Source organism: Mustela putorius, unplaced genomic scaffold (genome assembly GCF_011764305.1).
Source record: "Mustela putorius furo isolate JIRA1106 unplaced genomic scaffold, ASM1176430v1.1 tig00003867_pilon_pilon_pilon, whole genome shotgun sequence".
NCBI lineage: Eukaryota > Metazoa > Chordata > Mammalia > Carnivora > Mustelidae > Mustela > Mustela putorius.
The window spans coordinates 17,071,853-17,092,718 of NW_025422019.1; the positions used below are offsets into that span (position 1 = coordinate 17,071,853).

The 20,866-nt window shown below is 35.7% G+C and overlaps 1 protein-coding gene across 2 annotated transcripts in view; it reads right to left on the reverse strand.

Moving 5' to 3' along the window:
* Positions 1-20,866, reverse strand: part of ZRANB3 (zinc finger RANBP2-type containing 3) — a 323,717-nt gene that overhangs the window by 141,494 nt on the left and 161,357 nt on the right. For both annotated transcript variants that reach the window (XM_013046760.2, XM_013046761.2), the window contains exons 4-6: positions 9,923-10,101; positions 4,257-4,488; positions 1,079-1,164 (exon numbers count right to left, since the gene is read on the reverse strand). In XM_013046760.2, the coding sequence (XP_012902214.1) occupies positions 1,079-1,164; positions 4,257-4,488; positions 9,923-10,101 (497 nt within the window). The remainder of the gene's footprint in view (positions 1-1,078; positions 1,165-4,256; positions 4,489-9,922; positions 10,102-20,866) is intronic.

Below are 20,866 nucleotides of genomic sequence, written 5' to 3' on the forward strand. Positions count from 1 at the left end.
AAAATCTCACAAAACAAACTGAGGGTTTGCTGGGGGCTAAGGGGTAGGGATAGTGTTGTTGGGTTATGGACATTGGGGAGGGTATGGGCTATGTTGATTGCTGTGAAATGTGTATGCCTGATGATTCACAAACCTGTACCCCTGGGGAAAATAATACATTATATGTTAATAAAAATAATTTAAAAAAATTAAAAATAAAGCTACCCTATGACCCTGCAATTGCACTACTGGGTATTTACCCCAAGGATACAGATATAGTGAAAAGAAGGGCATATGTACCCCAATGTTCATAGCAGCAATGGCCACAAACATCAAACTGTGGAAAGAACCAAGATACCCTTCAACAGATGAATGGATAAAGAAGATATGGTCCATATATACAATGTAATATTATGCCTCCATCAGAAAGGATAAATACCCAACTTTTGTATCAACATGGAGGGGACTGGAGGAGATTATGTTCAGTGAAATAAGTCAAGCAGAAAAAGTCAATTATCGTATGGTTTCACTTACTTGTGGAGCATAAGGAATAAGGAGCATAAAGAATAGAAGGAAAGGAAAAGTGAATTGGGGGAAATTGGAAGGAGAGATGAAGCATGAGAGACTGTGGACTCTGAGAAACAAAACTGAGGGTTTTGGGGGGTGGGGAGATGGGGTGAGCCTGGTGGTTGGTATTAAGAGGGCATGTATTGCATGGAGCACTGGGTGTGGTACATAAACAATGAATCTTGGAATACTGAAAAAAATTTTTTTAAAGATTTATTTATTTATTTTAGAGGGAGAGAAAGAGAGAGAGAGCGCACAAGCCCAAGGGGTTGGGGCAGAGGGAGAATAAGTCCCCCCTGCTGAGCAGGGAGCCTCATGTGGGGCTCGATCCCAGGACCCTGGGATCATGATCTGAGCCCAAGGCAGACACTTAACAGACTGAAGCACCCAGGAGCCCCACAAGATTTTACTTGAAGAAATTATTCCATAGCTACAAGTTTGAAAAGCACTGGAGCCAAGAATGACTAATAAAACTCTTATGTTCACAGTAAATATGTAAGAATTAAAATTTATAGAAAATATTTTGTCATACCTGATATGTGCATTACAGTATCTTTTGGCATACTCAGTCCATGTTCCAAATTTTTGTGGAAAGAGAGCTTCAATCTGCATGAAAAGCTGTAACAATACAAGTGTTCTCAATATGTAGCAGTATTTTCAAGTAAATATTATCACTATGATAAATCTAGTTAAATAAATAGCAAATAGTAATGTCTCCTTTTCCTCCATCCACCCATCTCTGCCATCCTATTCTTCAAGGGTAACTGCTATCTATACTTTTCTCTAGTATACATTTATATATTTTGCATGCCTACATAGGGATATGTATATATTCTCTTTTATTCACATGAGGATGATATTATACATATAAAACTATGATTCTGTCCCCTAAAATATGTCTTAGACATCATTAGAGTACATCTATTTTTACTTAGTTTTGAAAAGTACCTAAGCAATGGTATTAGTATAATAAAGCACCATTTAAAGACTCATGGCAACCATTATTACACAGAAGTACTATAAGATATTTAAACAGTCTCTTGATCATGGACATATAGTGTATTTCTAGCTTTTATTCAATTATAAAAGTTAATAACTTCAGGTAAGTCTATGGGTGTATATGTGTGCATTCATATATATGTAGGTATAGGTATATGTATCTACATCTCATTTATCAATCATTTATCTATTTATCCATCCATCCATTCACCCACTCACCCACCCACCAATCTGTATTTCCATAAGATGAGTCCGTAGGATATATTTTCAGAAATGAAATAGGAGGTTTAAAATATATGCTTTTTGAAGTTTGATGGATGCTACTGTGGTATATATTGTAAAAAGCAGGTCCAACCAATAGCATCATGAAATCTTTTCATTTTTATAACTTGAGCAGTTGCACATAGTAGTATCTCACTGTTATTTTAATATACCTTTTTTGAAAGAGCTGCTTTAGTGAGAAACAATTCATATACCACTTTGATTATTCACCTTTGTAAAGTGTACAATTCAATGGCTGTTAGTATATTCACAAAATGCCTCAATCACCACTATCTAATTTTTTTTAATTTATTTATTTGACAGAGAGATCACAAGTAAGCAGAGAGGCAGACAGAAAGACAGAGGAGGAACAGACTCCCTGCCGAGCAGAGAGCCGAATGCGGGACTCAATCCCAGGACCCTGAGATCATGACCCGAGCTGAAGGCAGAGGCTTAACCCACCCAGCCACCCAGGCGCCCCACCACTATATAATTCTTAAATATTTTTATGACAACAGGAACTCCATACCCATTACTAGACATTTCCTATTCTCCCTCTCCATCACACCCATGCTGTAGAATGTATCAGTATTTCATTCCTTTTTATAGCTGCATTTTCATTATCCATTCATTAGTTATGGACACTGGCTTCTTTCTACTTTTTGGATATTATAAATAATGCTACTATGAACATCTGTATATAGTATTTTTGTGAATGTATGTTTTCAGTTCTTTGTGTATAAACTTAAAAATGGAATTCTACATCTTCTAGTAACTCTATTTTTAACTTTCTAAGTAATTGTCAGTATGTTTTCCAAGGAGTGAAATTTATAGCTATATATGTCTCTATTAAAAAAGAAAAAAAGATCTCAAAACAATTATCTAACTTTCTACCTAAGACACTGGGAACGAAAGAGTACACAAAACTCAAAACACACAAAAGGTGTAACATAATAAAGACTAGAATGGAAATAAACACAGAAAATGGAAAAACAACAGAAAAAATAATCAATGAAACCAAATAATTGGTTTTGGAAAGAACAAGAAAATTGACAAAATTTTAGCTTAGACTAACCAAATTAAAAGAGAAACAGAGAAAAGACTCAAGTTACCAAAGTCAGAAATAAAAGAGGGGACATTACTATCAACCTCACAGAAATACCAAGGATTATAAGGGAATATTATGACCAACTGTATGCTAATAACTTAGATACCTTAGATAAAGCGGAAAAAAAACATAAAGTGTCAAAATGACTCAACAAGAAATATACAATCTGAATAGACATATATTCAGAGAAGAGACTGAATGATTAATTTTAAAACTATCCACAAAGAAAAACTCAGGCCCAGATGGCTTATCCACTAAATTCTACCAAACACTTAAAAAAGAAGTAATACCAATGTTTCACAAACTCCTTTTAGAAAAGAAAGAATACTTCCCACCTCATTCTGTGAAACCAGTATTGCCTTGTTACCAAATACAAAGATAAAACAATAAAACTACAGATCACTCTTATGAATATATACACAAAAATCTTCAACAAAATAAAGCAAAGTGAATTCAGAAACAAAAAGAATGACATACAGTCAAGAGAGATTGATCATGGAATGTAAGGTTGGTTTAACATGTGAAAATGAATGAACATAATATACCCTATCAATAGCTATCTTCCATGGTTTGTTTACTAATCAGTAATAAAAATGGCTATTGTATGTTGAGTGCTTACCATGTGTTAGGGCACAGAGAAAGATACTTTCAAATCAGTATATCCTTTAACTCTTAAAACCCTACAAGACAAAAAGTACGTTTTTTCCTGACTCAGTGTCCATTAACAGAAAGGGCTTCTCTAAGGTTACAGCCACCCTTACAGACTCATAAGAATTTCATCCACCATTTCTTCTTTCCAACCCTTTAACTACTCTATACTCTACATAGCTCTTACAGTGAGACTTTGTGCTCAGTGTGGAGCCCTAAGCAGGGCTCATCCCACAACCCTGAAATCATGACCAGAGCCAATACCAAGAGTCCAATGCTTAACTGACTGAGCCACCCAGGCACCCCTCAAACATGTACCTTAAATTAAAGGGGAAACAGAAGGAAGATCTATAATGCAATTGCTAAGATACAAAATGGATTAAATTCCAATCCTAAGGAGCTTATAATGTCAAAGAAACTGGATAAATGAAGACTAAAAGCATATGAGAATCCACAAGAAAGCAAATGTGATTAATATTACACATGTATACTAAATATGAAAACCTTATACTGAAAGTAAAAACTTTTTTTATACATGCACAAGCACAGGTAAGGTTCACATGTAAACAGAGAAAACAATCATAGTAAAAAATGTATTTTATCATTAATAACCATCTAGAAATTCCCAGTGATGGTTTTTTTTGGGTGGGGCGAGAGATTCTTTTTTTAGGCCAAAATTTAAGGATTTTAATACCTCTTCAGGTCGTCCCAAAGCTGGAGTTCCTGTAAGAAGAATGGCTCGTTTGGCTTTCTGTATTATTGGCAATAGAATCTTGCTGCGGGCTGCATTCCTGGACTTCATGTAGTGTGATTCATCCACTATAACTACTTCGAACTTCTGAGTATTCAATGCATCTATCAGAGTCTCTGCATCTGTGGTTAAAAGACCATAACCCAGAACTGTCACTTTGCCAGTCGATATTCTCCTAGAAAGAAAAAGTATCTATGTAATTTAAAAATATTAATCAAGTAATCAAGTTATCATAAAACAATTCTTTGGGAAAGGAAAATAAAGAAAATAAGGGGAAAAGTAAAAGAGATGGTATTATACTGCTAAAATTAAAATTCTCTTAAGATTTGACAGTTTTCAGGTATGATTAACCAGAATCTAAAATTTAAAGTTTTGGTTAACCAAAATTAAATATTGGTTAAATGCTCTTTGGAAGAGTTTGACATCCACAAAGCCACATTTTACTAGGATAAGGACATTATTCTCTAAGAATATTTATTTCTAGAATCATGGATAAAAGGGATACTTAAATATTAGCTGACTATTCATTGAAGCCTTCCCACAAAGAGGATAGCAATATTTTTCAAGCCTGGTGCTACTGGAATTTTGAATACAATACTTAGTATTGCAAGGCTGTCCAGTGTACTGCAAGGCATTTCATATTCCTGGACTGTCACATTAAAGGCCAGCAGAGTGTATGAAATTGTGACAACAAAAATTCACTCGCTGAAGGGTGATCCAAAGCATGGGAATGAGGAATGGAGGATACAACTTTATGCAAACATTGGCCTAAAGAGACTGCTAATATTTTGAACTACTTAATTATTCATATATCTATAGTATTTTATCCCAGACTGTAATGAAATTATTCATGTACATATATATCTCCTTTGCTACTTCATAAAACTGATGAGGACAAAGAATGTGTCTCACTTGTCTTTGTATATATAGTGCTAGGCTCCTAATCAGTTTGTGGAATGAAATAACTAGATAAACAAATGCATTAATAATAAAACACATTAATTTTGCATTTTCTGTATCACAAGTAAAAATATAAAGGCTAGAGTCAATCTTCTGCAGCTCTGTACCCCTTAAGAGAAATGGCAGAGCTCCTAAATAGTACAACATAACAATTGCATTCAAAAATTTTTAAATTTATTTATTTTTAAAGTTTTAATTCCAGTGTAGTTAACATACAGTGTTATATTAGTTTCAGGTATACAATACAGTGATTCAACAAGTAATCATCAAGGTATGAGTTCTCTTTTTTTTTTTTTAGATTTTATTTATTTATTTGACAGAGAGAGATCACAAGTAGGCAGAGAGGCAGGCAGAGAGAGAAAGGGGGAAGCAGGCTCTCCGCGGAGCAGAGAGCCTGATGCAGGGCTCAATCCCAGGACCCTGGGATCATGACCTGAGCCAAGGCAGAGGCTTTAACCCACTGAGCCATCCAGGCGCCCCAAGGTATGAGTACTCTTAATCACCTCACTTATTTCATTCATCCACTCAAACCCACCTCCCCTCTGATAAGCTTCTGTTTTTCTCTACAGGCAAGAGTCCATTTCTTGGTTTGTCTCTTTTTTTCTCTCCTTATTCACTTGTTTTGTTTCTTAAATATCACATACAAGTGAGATCATGGATACTTGTCTTTCTCCGATTGGCTTATTTCACTTAGTATTATAATCTATAACATTGCAGGTTGGTATAAATGCGAGATTTCATTCATTTTTATAACAGAACAGTATCCCATTGTATGTGCACATATATACACACACCACACCCTCTTCATTCATTCATCCATCAGTTGGCACTTGGGCTGATTCCATAATTTGGGTATTGTAAATAATCCTGCAATAAAATAGGAGTGCATATATCCTTTGGAATTAGTGTTTTCATATTCCTAGGGGAAATACCCAGTAGTGCGATCATATGGTAGTTCTATTATTTTATTTATTTAAATTCAACTTAGTTAACATAAAGTATAGTATTGGTTTTAGGCATAGAATTTGATTCATCATTTATATATAACACCCAGGGCTCCTCCAAAAAGTGTCCTCTTTAATGCCTATTACCTATTTATCACATCCTCCCAGCCATCCCCCCTCCCTCAAGCCTCAGTTTCTTCTTTTTATTTAAGACTCTTTTATGGTTTGCTCCCTATCTGTTATCTTATTTTGTTTTTCCTTCCCTTCCTCTATATGTGCTGTTCCTTAAGTTCCACATATGAGTGAAATCATACAGTATTTTTTCCTCTGACTCCTTTTGCTTACCATAATACACTCTAGTTCTAGCTACGTTGTTGCAAATGGCAACATTTCATTCTTTTAGATTGCTGAGTAATATTCCATTGTTTATACATATCACATCCTCTTTATCCATTCATCAGTCAATGGACATTTGGGCTCTTTCCATAATTTGGAATTTTTTAAAAAAATATTTTACTTATTTATTTGATAGAGAGAAATCACAAGTAGATGGAGAGGCAGGCAGAGAGAGAGAGAGAGGGAAGCAGGCTCCCTGCTGAGCAGAGAGCCTGCTGCGGGACTCGATCCCAGGACCCTAAGATCATAACCTGAGCCGAAGGCAGCAGCTTAACCCACTGAGCCACCCAGGCGCCCCTGGAAATTTTTGATAGTGCTATTGTAAAGTTAGGGTGCATGTGCTCCTTTCAATTAGCATTTTCGTATCCTTGGATAAATACCTTGTAGTGCAATTGCTGGGTTGTAGGGTAATTCTGTTTTTAACCTTTTGAGGAACCTCCATATTGCTTTCCAGAATGGTTACACCAGTTTTCATTCCCACCAACAGTACAAAGGGGTTCCCCTTTCTCTGCATCCTCAACATCTGTTATTTCCTGAGTTGTTTATTTTAGCCATTCTGACAGGTGTGAGGGTGGTATCTCATTGTGGTTTTGATTTGTATTTTCCTGATGGCAAATGATGTTGAACATTTTTTCATGTGTCTATTAGCCATCTGGATGTTTTTTTTGGAAAAGTGTCTATTCATGTCTTCCACCCAATTCTTAACTGCCAATTATTTGTTTTTGGGGGTACTGAGCTTGGTAAGTTCTTTAGAGATTTTAGATACTAGCCCTTTATCAGATACATCATTTGCAAATATCTTTTTCTATTCCATCAGTTGCGTTTTAGTTTTGTTAATTGTTTCCTTTGCTCTACAGAAGTTTTTATTCCTTTCCTGTGCAGAAGCTATTTATAAAACCAGCTGAACCGGTACTATACTCAACAACAGTGGTGAGAGTGTACATCCCCGCTGTATTCCTGACCTTAGGGGGAAAGCTCTCAGTTTTTTCCCACTGAGGATGATATTACCTGTGGGTCTTTTATATGGCCTTTATGATCCTGAGATATATTCCTTCTACCCCTTCTCTCTTGAGGATTTTTATCAAGAAAGGATGCTATATTTTGTCGAGTACTTTTTCTGCACCTACTGAGAAGACATATGGTTCTTATTCTTTATTAATATAATGCCATTGATTGATCTGCGGATATTGAACCACGTCTGCAGCCCAGAAATAAATCACCCTTGATTATGGTGAATATGTACTGTTGCATTCAGTTAGCTAGTATCTTGTTGAGAATTTTTGCATCCATTTTTGCATTACTGGTCTGTAATTCTCCTTTTTAGTGGGGTCTTTGTCTTGTTTTGAGATCAAGGTGACGCTGGCCTCATTTAACGAGTTTAGAGGTTTCCCCTCCATTTCTACTTTTTGGAACAGCTTTAGAAGAATTGGAATGAATTCTTTAAATGTTTGGTATAATTCCCCAGGGAAGCCATCCAGCCCTGGACTCTAATTTGTTGGGAGATATTTGATTACTGATTCAATTTCTTTCCTGGTTAAGAGTCTATTCAAATTTTCTATTTCTTCCTGTTTCAGTTTTGGTTGTTTTTATGTTTCTCGGAATGTGTCCATATCTTGCAGATTACTCAATTTTTTGGCATATAATTGCTCACAATAGTCTCTTATAATTGTTTGTATTTCTGAGGTTTGCTTGTGATCTCTCTTCTTTCATTCGTTTTTTTTTTTTTTTTTAATTTGGGTCCATTCTCTTTTCTTTTTGATAAATCTGGGTAGGTGTTTCTCAATTTTGTTAATTCTTTCAAAGAACAAGCTTCTAGTTTCATTGATCTGTTCTGTTTTTTTTTTAATTTCTATATCATTTATTTATGTTCTAATCTTTATTATTTCCCTTAATTGTTTCCTCCAGCATTATTTGCTGTTCTTTTTCCATCTCCTTTAAATGTAAGGTGTTAGGTTGTGTATTTAAGACTTTTCTTGCATCTTGAGGAAGACATGTATTGCTATATACTTCCCTCTTAGGACTGCCGTGGCTGATCCCAAAGGTTTTGGACTGTCATGTTTTCATTTTTATTTTCTTCCACGTATTTTTAAATTTTTCCTTTAATTTCCTGGTTAACCCATTTAACCTCCATGTATATGTGGTCTTTGCATATTTTTTCTTGTGGTCAAAAAGTTTCACAGCATTGTCGACTGAAATATGCATGTTTATGATCTCAATTTTTTCACACCCATTAAGGCCTGAGTTGTGACCCAATATGTGATCTGTTCTGGAGAATGTTCCATGTGCACTCAAAAAGAACGTGTATTCTGCTGCATTAGGATGAATGCTCTGAATATTCCATTTGGTCCAGTGTGTCATTCAAAGCCCTTGTTTACTTGTTGATTTTCTGCTTAGATGATCTATCTGTTGCTTTGAGTGGGGTGTTAAAGTCCTCTACTATTATTGTATGATCAATGAGTTTAAATTTGTTATTAACTGATTTTATAATTGGCTGCAACCAAGTTGGGGGCAAAAATATTTACAATTGTTAGATCTTCTTGTGGGATAGACCCCTGTATTATGATACAGTGTCCTGCTTCATCTCTTATTACAGTAATTGGTTTAAAATCTAGTTTGTCTGATATAAGAGTGGCTACTCCTGCTTTCTTTTGATGTCCATTAGCATGGTAGATGGTTCTCCATCCCCTCACTTTCCATCTAGAGGTGTCTTTGGGTCTAAAATGAGTGTCTTGTAAGCAGCATATCAATGGGTCATTTTTTTTAATCACTCTGATACCTTATGTGCTCTTATTGGAGCATTAAGTCCATTTACATTCAGAGTAGTTATTAGAGATATGAATTTAGTGCCAACATATTATATATAATGATGAGTTACATATAAAACTTGCCTATTAACCAACAACTTGGAAGGCAAAATCTGCCATTGCTGCAGATAATAAAAACTCACAAGCTTCATATTAATTTTCAACCCCCAAATCACCAGTTTTAAGTATATTTCAAGTTCAGATGAAAGATATATTACATAAATCTTCAAAAGTATATATATTTCTGTTTACTTTTAAATTATATCCTAAAGGAATTTAACATCAAATATACTGTTGGGTTTTGGATAAATAATTCATTTAAAAATGTTTAATAATTTAATAATAATCATTAAATTACATTTAAAAATGTAAAATAAAATGCTCCACACTATTCTCTTATTTCTAAATTATGACTTACATGTTATACTTTATTCCAAATATCAGTATATAATAAATACACGCAAGGCTTTTTTTACCCGCTTAATGATCAAAAAGTTGTTCTTACCCCACATCAGTTTTATTCTGAATAACATTCACACCTTCTGGACCCAGCTCTGGGATCCATTTCTCTATTTCTTCTGCCCAAGGATATCTCAGAGATGAAGGGACCACTATTAAAAGAGGCCATTCCTCCTTATAGAAGTAAGCAATTGCTATTGCCTGGATTGTCTTTCCTAGACCCATCTAAAATAAAAAAAATAAATTTAAAAATACATAAATACTTAAGTAAATAAATAAATGCTGAAATATTTTAAAGTTTTTTTTTTTTTTAATTAATTTGACAAGTAGACGGAGAGGCAGCCAGAGAGAGAGAGAGAGGGAAGCAGGCTCTCTGCTCAGCAGAGAGCCCGATGCGGGACTCGATCCCAGGACTCTGAGATCATGACCTGAGCCGAAGGCAGCGGCTTAACCCACTGAGGCAACCAGGCGCCCAAAATGCTGAAATATTTTAATGAAAATATTAATCAAAGGTTTACTTAAGAGTATTACCATCAAAATAATTTTCCAATGTAAAATTAATTGAATCACATAGTTAATAAAAAGCACAAGATTATGATGACCTTTAAAATTCATGAAGCAAACTATGTTATTTTCTAACCATTTATAACTGGACTTAGAGACAAAATAACCTGTTATTTAAAATATTAGTTATACTTAATTTATATAACTTAATTTTATAAAGATGTATATGACCATTTATAAGTTCATCTCTTAGAGAGTACAAGGATAAATACCTTACCTATACATCACAGTATCAAGTTACTTTAAAGCTAGAGTAAGCCCTACATCATGCACATTTTACAAAAGAAAAAAGCATAGAGTAGTTAAATTCTCTATTCAATCTAACAGTTAACTGAATGCAAAACTATTTTGAGAGCTGAGGTCTCTGGTGTCTTCCCACTTAATTGTTTCCACACTTATATCATAATGTCCCATTTCTAAGCATTACCCATTTAAAAAGTAGTTACTAAATCAATGTTTTTAGTGGTTTTGTTCTTCACAGCCAGAATCTGAAGACAACCCAAACATTCTTCAACTGGTACATGGATAAAAACTAGGGTATATCCATGTAATAGAATACTATTTATCAACAAAAAGGGAGCAAACTATTGCTATATACAACAACACGAGTGAAACCCAAATCATTTTGCTGAAAGAACGAAGTCAAACTCAAAAGCCACATATCATATCATTCCATGTTTATGTTATACAGAAAACACATCAGAGTAAAGGAGTGGGAGGAGAGCAGCAAGAGGGAACTTTTGGGATGATGGGGCTGCTTTGTATTTTGATTGTGATGACAGTTACATGTCTGTACGGATTTGTCAAGTTATAGAACTGCTCATTTTTTAAAAAGATTTTATTTATTTATTTATTTGACAGACAGAGATTACAAGGAGGCAGAGAGGCAGGCAGAGAGAGAAGGGGAAGCAGGCCCCCTGCTGAGCAGAGAACCCAATGTGGGGCTGGATCCCAGGACCCTGAGATCATGACCTGAGCCAAAGGCAGAGGCTTTCACCCACTGAGCCACCCAAGTGCCCTGAGAGTTGCTCATTTTTTAAATAAATTAACCTAAGAGAGTGAACCGCACCTCAAAACACAGACTTAAAAAAAAAAAAGTAGTTATTATTGTGGACATGAGAAAGAGAGACTAAAAAATTTAAGTACTCCTAACTTGATGTTTCAAAGAGAAAAAAGATATAAATACCTAAAACAGTTAATTTAAAATGAGTTTTAAATGCTGAGCAAAATTAAAGAAAAGACAAATAGGAAGTTTGGGGTTTTTCAAGTCTCCACTAAGAAAATCTTGTTTTACATATTTTTTGTTGAACCACTACTTTGTTAAACTACATTGTTAATAAACAATGACAAAAGAAATCCTAGAATATTCAAAGCAAGTTAACATTTATTTCAGTCACACTCAGAAAGAGAAAACTAGTGTGACTTACTTAGGAAGATATTCTTTTGATTGGAATAAAGACTGTCAAATGGAGACAAGGTAAATGAAATGTAGGAAGTGACTTTATTTCTGACTTGGTGTTCAGTAAGTACTCAGATATTTGAATCCATGAGTGAATTAATAAGTAAATAAAGATCAAGGTCATTAAATTCTGTGGGACAGGCAAAAACCAGGCAGAGAAAAAATAGGAAGGAATACTGAAAAGATTTTAATGCAAAAGCAATATTATTAACCAAAATTTCAAAGCTCTGAGGCAAATCACATTCAAAAATAGAATCAAAGCAGGGGCGTTTGGGTAGCTGGGTGGTTCAGTCAGTTTAACATCTGACTGTTGATTTTACCTCAGGTCATGATCTCAGGGTTGTGAGAGTGAGCCCCGAGTTGGGCTTTGTGCTGGGTGTGGAGCCTGCTTAAGATCCTCTCTCCCTCTAACCATCCCCCTCCCAAAAAGAGCCAATGCTAAATCTAAAACCTTTAATGTATACAAATAATCTAAGTGTCCATCAGTGGTTGAACTGATAAAGAAGTCACCATATTTATATACAGTGGAATGTTATTTGACAAAAAAGGAAATCCTGCCATTTGCCACAACCTGAATGGAATGTGAAGACATTATGCTAAGTGAAATAAGCCTCACAGAGAACAACAGATACTGACTGCATGGTATCATTGACAAAAGAAATCCTAGAATCTTTGGACAAAAGATTCATAGAATATGAAATCTTTGGACAAAAGATACATAGAATCTTTGGACAAAAAAGAAAAAAAGTACCAAACTCACAGTAACAGAGAGTAAAAAAAGTGGTTACGGGGGCTAAGGGATAGGGAGAATAGGGAGAGGTTGGTAAAAGGGTACAAACTTTCAGCTACAAGATGAATAAGGTCTGAGGACCTGATGGAAAGCATTGTGACTACTGTTGATAACACGGTGTTGCATGATTGATATTTGGTGGGATGGTGATACTAGGAGGTTCTCAACAAAATGAAACAAAATAAAATGAAAAACCCATAAACGTATGTGAGATGATATGCGAGAAGACTGGTGTGTTAAATATAGAGAGGAAATCCCTTCACACTGTACACATGTGTCAGGTCATCATGATGTATACTTTCTAGGTCTTGAAATTTGTTTTTCTGCTATACCTCAATAAGCCTAAAATTATAAAAAATACTGGATATGTAAGTTTTTAATATTGAAACAAGATCCATTTGCGGATAAAAATCGTCTCCTATCTAGGGCTGAAGAATAGAATGGTTAAATTAGGCAGGACTTGGTAACCAGCGAAGGTAACTTAGGAATATAGACACACACACAAACACACACACACAAACACACACAGCCTACATACTTTATTACAAAATTAAATCATTTTACAGCCCAATATTCTGTATCTCTAAGGAATAGCATATAACATTAAACTAATAGGCTGACACAGCCAAATTAAAGATTTATCTGATGATAATAGACCTAACCCCTAAGAGAAATAAATAACTTATACATAACTTAGTTCTATAAAACCAAACCTAAGAGCAATTATGTACCAACAACTGATATAATGACTGGTATATTTTCTTGTCCTCAAAAGCCCACCAATCCTCATAGCTGAACCCACTTAAACATCACTAGATCTGGGACTAATATGATTCCAAGGCAATTGGAATTTATAAATTACAGATGTTTCCTAGTTTGCTTATACCCAACAACTATGATAAAGGAACCCAATTCCAGGAACCGAGCCACAGTCAATTCTTTGTCTGTAGACTATACCACTAAGTAACTCTCTGCCATACCTATAATTACCTGGCTTTGCTTCCTGCAATAGGTTCATAGATCATTTTCTTAACTTCTGTTTCTCTGGAAATAGGGATGTGTTTGATACCCTGATTTTCTGGAAAGTAGAAGCCTTTGCACCTCAGATTCTATCACCAGATCCTCATCTTTTGCTTGTTGCTAAGTTTACTTGGTGCCTGTCTACCTAGAGTTTTGTGTACTTCATGTAGTAGAACTAACAGTGTTCTCTGTGTTAACCTGCCAGTCACCTTAATTAAATTTCCTACTATTGTTTGCTACTGATATCAGGGACACAGGTCTTCAAAAGGGATGTAGGAAGTAAGAACTGAAATAACAGGCAGGAAAAAAGTTGGGGAAAGAGAAGTTATGGATTGAGAAAAGAAGATATAGGGAACTGGCATAAATACAGGAAAGAATAAGAATAATCAAGATCTGCTGGGGGTGCCTGGGTGGCTCAGTGTATTAAAACCTCTGCCTTCAGCTTAGGTCATGATCCAAGGGTCCTGGGATCAAGTCCCGAATCTGGCTCTCTGCTCAGCAGGAAGCCTGCTTCTCTTCCTCTTTCTCTCTCCCTATTTGTGATCTCTGTCTATCAAATAAATAAATAAAATCTTAAAAAAAAAAAAAAGATCTGCTGAAAATCTACTCTTATTAGAAGTTTGAATTTATTTTTATCTTCTAGTTCCCTAAACCTGCTTCCTTGTATATTTGCTATATTACGCCAAATGAGTAAGTATTTAATTCCAGATATGTCATTTTTCAGCTCTAAAATAAGTACTAGAATCTTTTGAAATATATTTTTAGATTCTTTTTAGTAGATTAAATTCTCTATGAAATTTTTTTTATCTGTTTACTTCTGTTGTTCACTCCTTGATTCTATGGAATAAAAAAATCATTGTTTTTGAACTCTCTTTCTGATAACACCAAAATCTGACCAACTATGAACTCTACTACCTAATTTTTCTTTTGGTACTGTTTCTCAGCATCCCTTATATTATACTTTTAATTGGATTCCAGAAAATGATTGGTGAAGAAATTATAGAAGCTTTGGATGGTATCTTCCCCCATATGGAAATTAGGTTAAGTTTTATTTTAGCATGCAAACTGAGTAATAGCAGATACCTCATTCTCTTTAAGTGTTGGTTTTAGGCTTTTTATGAGCAAGTTTATTTCAGATTTGCCCTTATTACTAGGATATGGTGTTTGCTATTAGAAGGTGTAATTCTGGAGGTCACTACAAGCCCAGGCAGGGTATTTACCAAGATTCTTCTCCCTCAACAAAACACAATTCTGATCTGTGTCCTTGGCTCCACAATAATGCTAAAATCTCTGCCTTGTTCTTTCTCCTCTAACTACAAATTTCTGCTGGGCTTTTTGGAGCTGCATCCTGTGCATGAACACTTTAAGAGATAGCCAATGATGTGAGAATAATATCTATGCAGATTTCATTGGTCTTTCTCTCAAATTACCTTCTCTCTGGGATTTTTCTCTTCATTTCCCAATGGTACAATGCAGATTTGATAGCAAGACAGAGTATTCTCTGATACAAACAGGTTTAAGCAGCCTGTTTCAAATATGTGGCCCATGGCTTTAAGAAGAGAAAGCACTGAAGATACAGTGATGAATCTAGGCAGCTGAAGAACAAGAAGTCAATTTGGGGAGCTATCAATGTACTATTTCACTAAGTTTATGAAATTCTAAATATTTTTTATTGTTCCCAGCAATGTTATCACATGATTTCTTAATAACATAAAATATTATGACTGCCTTTTAAGAACTAAACTATTAAATTTTTAAAAAGTAAGTATCAATTAAGAAATAAGGAACTATTATAAAAGAAAGAAAGGTTCCCAAGCCAACGAGTCTTAAGTATAAGAAATGGAAGGATTAATTTAGCTAAGAAAGTAATGTGTTGAATACAAGAATCAACAATGGGAGCAAAGCAAAGGGTGCGGTAAAGAGTCTGATTCCATGTTTTAATGTTTGAATGTTGACAGCTTTTAAGCCCCATTAGTCCCCCTTACCCTCTTGTCCTAAATCCAGGCAAGCTGATAAGTAAATATGGGCATTACTTTCTTTAGCATCAGAGGGAAATTCAAAACCACAAAACCACAGCCCTCGCGGTGAAAACCAAGATCTTAGGTCAACTCCACGAACCCAACAAAAAACCCAGTCAGTCTCCTTTCCTCGTTCACAGAACATCCTCAAATAAAACATGATTCAATCTAAAAGTATATGGCTAAAATCTCACACTCCCATTAAAGAAAGAGGGGATCACATAATACAGGAAAACTGAGTTCTAGATAAAATTTGTAAATAGGAAAATAATTGCTAGGACAATATTTTTTACTATGTATATATTATATGTATTTATATATGTATATATAAGTATTTTTAAATATAAACATATAAATTTTTAAAAATACACTTGAATTTCAAGTATTTTTCCAAAAAATTAGAATAGCATGAGTTAGAAAACCAAAACACACTCAAATAATGTAGGTATATAGAAGTAACTATACTCAATAGATGGTTCAAAGCCTTTGGCTCTCACTATAAAAGAATTTGTTAAAGTAAAATGGTCTAGTGTTTCAAGATGATTAAGTCTAAGTCAATTATTAAGAACTAAAAGCACTACACAATAATGGTACCTCAATCTAGGTACTACGTAAGAAGAATTAAATAGAACACTTTAACTTCAAAAGTTTATTTTATCAATGTACTCAAAATAATAAAAATCACTTTTATTTAGGAGAATAATTTTGGATTTTCTAAATGTCTTATTCCACAAAAGTACTAAACAATGATCTTAACTGACACAAAGAATTCCATTTTCAATTTTTTTTTGAAATTTACACAACAAATGCATAAATCAGAAAATGCCTTCTGACTGAGAATTTCATTTGACTAGACGTTTCCAATGAAAATAATTTTTTTTGGAAGTTTCCAAAAACTTTTTTAAAGTTATAAGCAATTTGTATTTTTAGGATAAGGATGTAGGCTTATCTTTAGAGTAGATGATCAATTTGTTCTAGATGAGATTCCATTAAAGAAGACTTTCAGATATGCAGACTTTAAATCTTAATGACAGACTGAATTGAGTAAAGAAACCCACATATAGAAATGTCAGGCTGAAATCCTATATTTGATTATTTAATCACTGTAGACATGGTTTAGGAAAACTATTCCCATATCCTTGTAGATTAAATTATATAAGCATACGTCATATTACTACACTTCATTTTTACAATTTGCAAATAGTTTATTTTTTAAATAGGAAGTTTCTGGAAACTCTACATTAAGCAAATCTGTTGGTGCCATTTTTCAAACTTCATGTATCTGTGTCAAGCTTTGGTAATTCCTGCAATATTTCAAATGTTTTAATTATAATCAAATTTGAATTTGATTATGTGATCTATGATCAGGGATCTTTCACATTACTATTTTAATTGTTTTGAGGCACCACAAACTGCACTGATATAAGATGGCAAACTTAAATAATTAAACACAAACTTAAACACATATTGTGTGTGTCGTGACTACTCCATTGACAAGCTGTTCCCTCATCTATCTCCCTCTCCTTAGGCCTCTTTATTTCCTGAGACACAACAATATTGAAATTAGGCCAGTTAACAACCCTACCATGGCCTCTAAGTGTTCATGTGAAAGGAAGAGTTGCAAGTCTCTCACTTTAACTCAAAAGCTAGAAATGACTAAGCTTAGTGAGGAAGGTATGTCAAAAGCTGAAAAAGGCCAAAAAAAAAGAGCTGGGCCTCTTGTACCAAACAGTTGGCCAAGTTGTGAAACATTCTTGAAAGAAATTAAAAGTGCTCTTTCAGGGAATACACGAATAATAAAAGAGCAGAAGAGCCTTATTACTGATGTGGAGAAGGTTTCAATGGTCTGGATTGAAGAGCAAGCCAGCCACAACATTCCCTTAACCAAAGCCTAATTCAGAGCAAGAACCTAACTCTCTTCAATTCTGTGAAGGCTGAGAGATGAGGAAGCTGCAGGAAAGTCTGAAGTTAGCAGATGCTGGTTCAAAAACTGTCTTCAGAACATAAAAGTGCAAGGGGAAGCCACAGTGCTTATGTAGAACCTGCAACAAGTTCTGCAGAAGAACTAGCTAAGAGCATTATTGAAGGGGCCTACATTAAACAACATATTTTCAGTGTAAACAAAACAGCCTTCTGTTGAAGAAGATGCCACCTGAGACTTCATAGCTAGAGAGGAGAAGTCTATGCCTGGCTTGAAAGGATAGGCTTTAAAGGATAGGCTGACTCTCTGGGTGGGGGCTAATATGGCTGGTGACTTTAAGTTGAATCCAGTGCTCATTACATTTCAAAAATCCTAGGGCCTTTAAGAATTATGCTTAATCAGGGCGCCTGAGTGGCTCAGTGGGTTGAAGCCTCTGCCTTCAAGGCTCAGGTCATGATCCTAGGGTCCTGGGATTGAGCCTTGCATCGGGCTCTCTGCTCGGCGAGGAGCCTGCTTCCTCCTCTCCCTCTGCCTGCCTCTCTGACTACTTGTGATCTCTGTCTGTCAAATAAATAAAATCTTAAAAAAAAAAAAAAAGAATTATGCTTAATCTACTCTGCCTGTGTTCTGCAAATGGAACAGAAAAGCCTGGATGATAGCACATCTGATTACCACATGGTTAGCTGGCTATTTTAAGCCCACTCTTGAGACCTACTGCTCAGAGAAAGAGATGCAGCTCAAAATATCACTGCTCACTGACCATGCACCTGGCCCCCCCAGAGCTCTGATGGAAAGAAATGTACAATGAGATGAAAGTTGTTTTCTTGCCTGCAAATACAACATCTGTCCTGCAGCCTAAGCGTCAAGGAGCAATTCTGACACTGACGTCTTATTATTTAAAAAATACATTTTGTGGGCCACCTGAGTGGCTCAGTTGGTTAAGCAATTGCCTTCAGCTCAGGTCATGATCCTGGAGTCCCACATCAGGCTCCCTGCTCAATGGGGAGTCTATTTCTCCCTCTGACCTCTCCCCTCTCACGCTCTCTCTCCCTCAAGTGAATAAATAAATAATCTTGAAAGAATACATTTTGTAAGGATAAAACTGTCGTAGTGATTCCTCTGATGAATCTGAGCAGTCAGCTGAAAACATTCTGGAGCGTATTCACCATTCTAGATGACATTAAGAACATTCATCATGATTCATGGGAAGTGGTAAAAATATCAACATGAATAGGAGTTTGGAAAAAGTTGATTCCAACCTTCTTAGATGACTTTGAAAGGTTCAAGATGTTAGTGGAAGTAACTACAGATGTGGTAGAAACAACAAGAGAACCAGAATTAGAAGTGGAGCCTGAAGATGTGATGAATTGGTATAATCTCCTATAACACTTTAACAGATGAGGACGTTCTTGTCATGGATGTGGAAAGAAAGTGGCTTCTTGACATGGAATGTACTTCTGGTGAAGATGCTGTGAAGACTGTCTAAGTGGCAACAAAGGATTTAGAATATTACATAAACTTTGTTCATAAAGCAGTGGTCAAATTTGAGAGGACTAACTCCTATTTTGAAAAAAGTTTGGGACGCCTGGGTGACTCAGTTGGTTGGGCAGCTGCCTTCGGCTCAGGTCATGATCCTAGCGTCCTAGGATCGAGTCCCACATTGGGCTCCTTGCTCCGCAGGGAGCCTGCTTCTCCCTCTGCCTCTACCTGCCATTCTGTCTGCCTGTGCTTGCTCTCTCCCCTCCCCCTCTGATAAATAAATAAAATCTTAAAAAAAAAAAAAAGTTCTACTTTTTACTCTATGTGGGTAAAATGCTATCTCAAATGGCATCACATGCTACAAAGAATTGTTTGTGTATTTTTAAGTTTTCAATTGAATTCCAGTTAGTTAATATACAGGGTAATATAAGTTTTGGGTGTATAATATAGTGATTCAACACTTCCTTAAGCCACCTGGGTCTTATTTTTAAGAAAATGCCACAGACGCCCAATCTGTAGCAATTACCAACCTGATCAGTGAACAGCCATCAACATCAAGGCAAGACCATCCGGCAGCAAGAAAGTTATGACTCATGACTTGCTGAAAGCTCATGAAAGCTTGGTAAAGTGGTTTGTGACAGGTCTCCCCAAAATATGGCAATTTGTCACTAAGATTATTTTGAATTAGTAACACTCAAACCCCACATTTAGGAAAAGCTCTTTACCTCCCCCATGACTGCCAAAAAGAATTTAGATGGAGGATCTGCTCCAGGAGGAGACCTATCACTATAGATAACTGCACTGTAGTATGTATTAGGTATGGAAGGCAGGCAGGAAAGTCCTTTATGTCCCACTGTTTCTACATGGCCCAGCTAACATTTATTTACCAGTTACTCTTTTCATCATCTTGTGAACTGCATTCCTTCCCTTTTAAGTCCAACATAACTTCCCTTTCTCTTTAGTTCAAAATGATATATAAACCCTTTTTAACTGTCTTTGCAATTGTATTTCTGTGTGAATTCCCAACATCTATGAAATTAAATTGGATTTTCTCCTGCTAATCTGTATTTCATGTCAATTTGACCCTCTGGTTAGCCAGAAGTACTTCCAAGGGCAGAGGAAATGTCTTCCTTCCCAAGAAGTGTTAGCATTTTGTAGCAGTATTTTTTTAAAAGATTTTATTTATTTATTTGACAGAGATCACAAGTAGGCAGAGAGGCAAGCAGAGAGAGGGGGGAAGCAGGCACCCTGCTGGGCTGAGAGCCTGCGGGGCTGGATCCCAGGACCCTGGGATCATGACCTGAGCCTCCAAGGCAGAGGCTTTAACCCACTGAGCCACCAGGTGCCCCTTGCAGCAGTATTTTAAGTTAAGGTATGAACACATTATTTTTTCCCCCAACATAACCCAACATAATGCTACTACACATTTAATAGACTACAGCATAGTGGAAACACAACTTTTACATGCACTAGGAAACCAAAGAGTTCATTTCACTCACTTTATTGTGGGGGTCTGGAATTGCACCTGCAATATCTCCAAGGTACTTTTATAATTCCCTTTCCTATAGGTAGTTCAGATGGTATGTTGCAAAATTATTGTTTGTTCTTAGATGTGTATGTGCATGTGTGGGTTCATTCGTCTTACAGAAAACTCAGAGAGAGAACGGACCACAGGGATACAGACATACAGGCCTGATATTTTCTTCACTGAAGAAGGAACAGGTGGGGCGCCTGGGTGG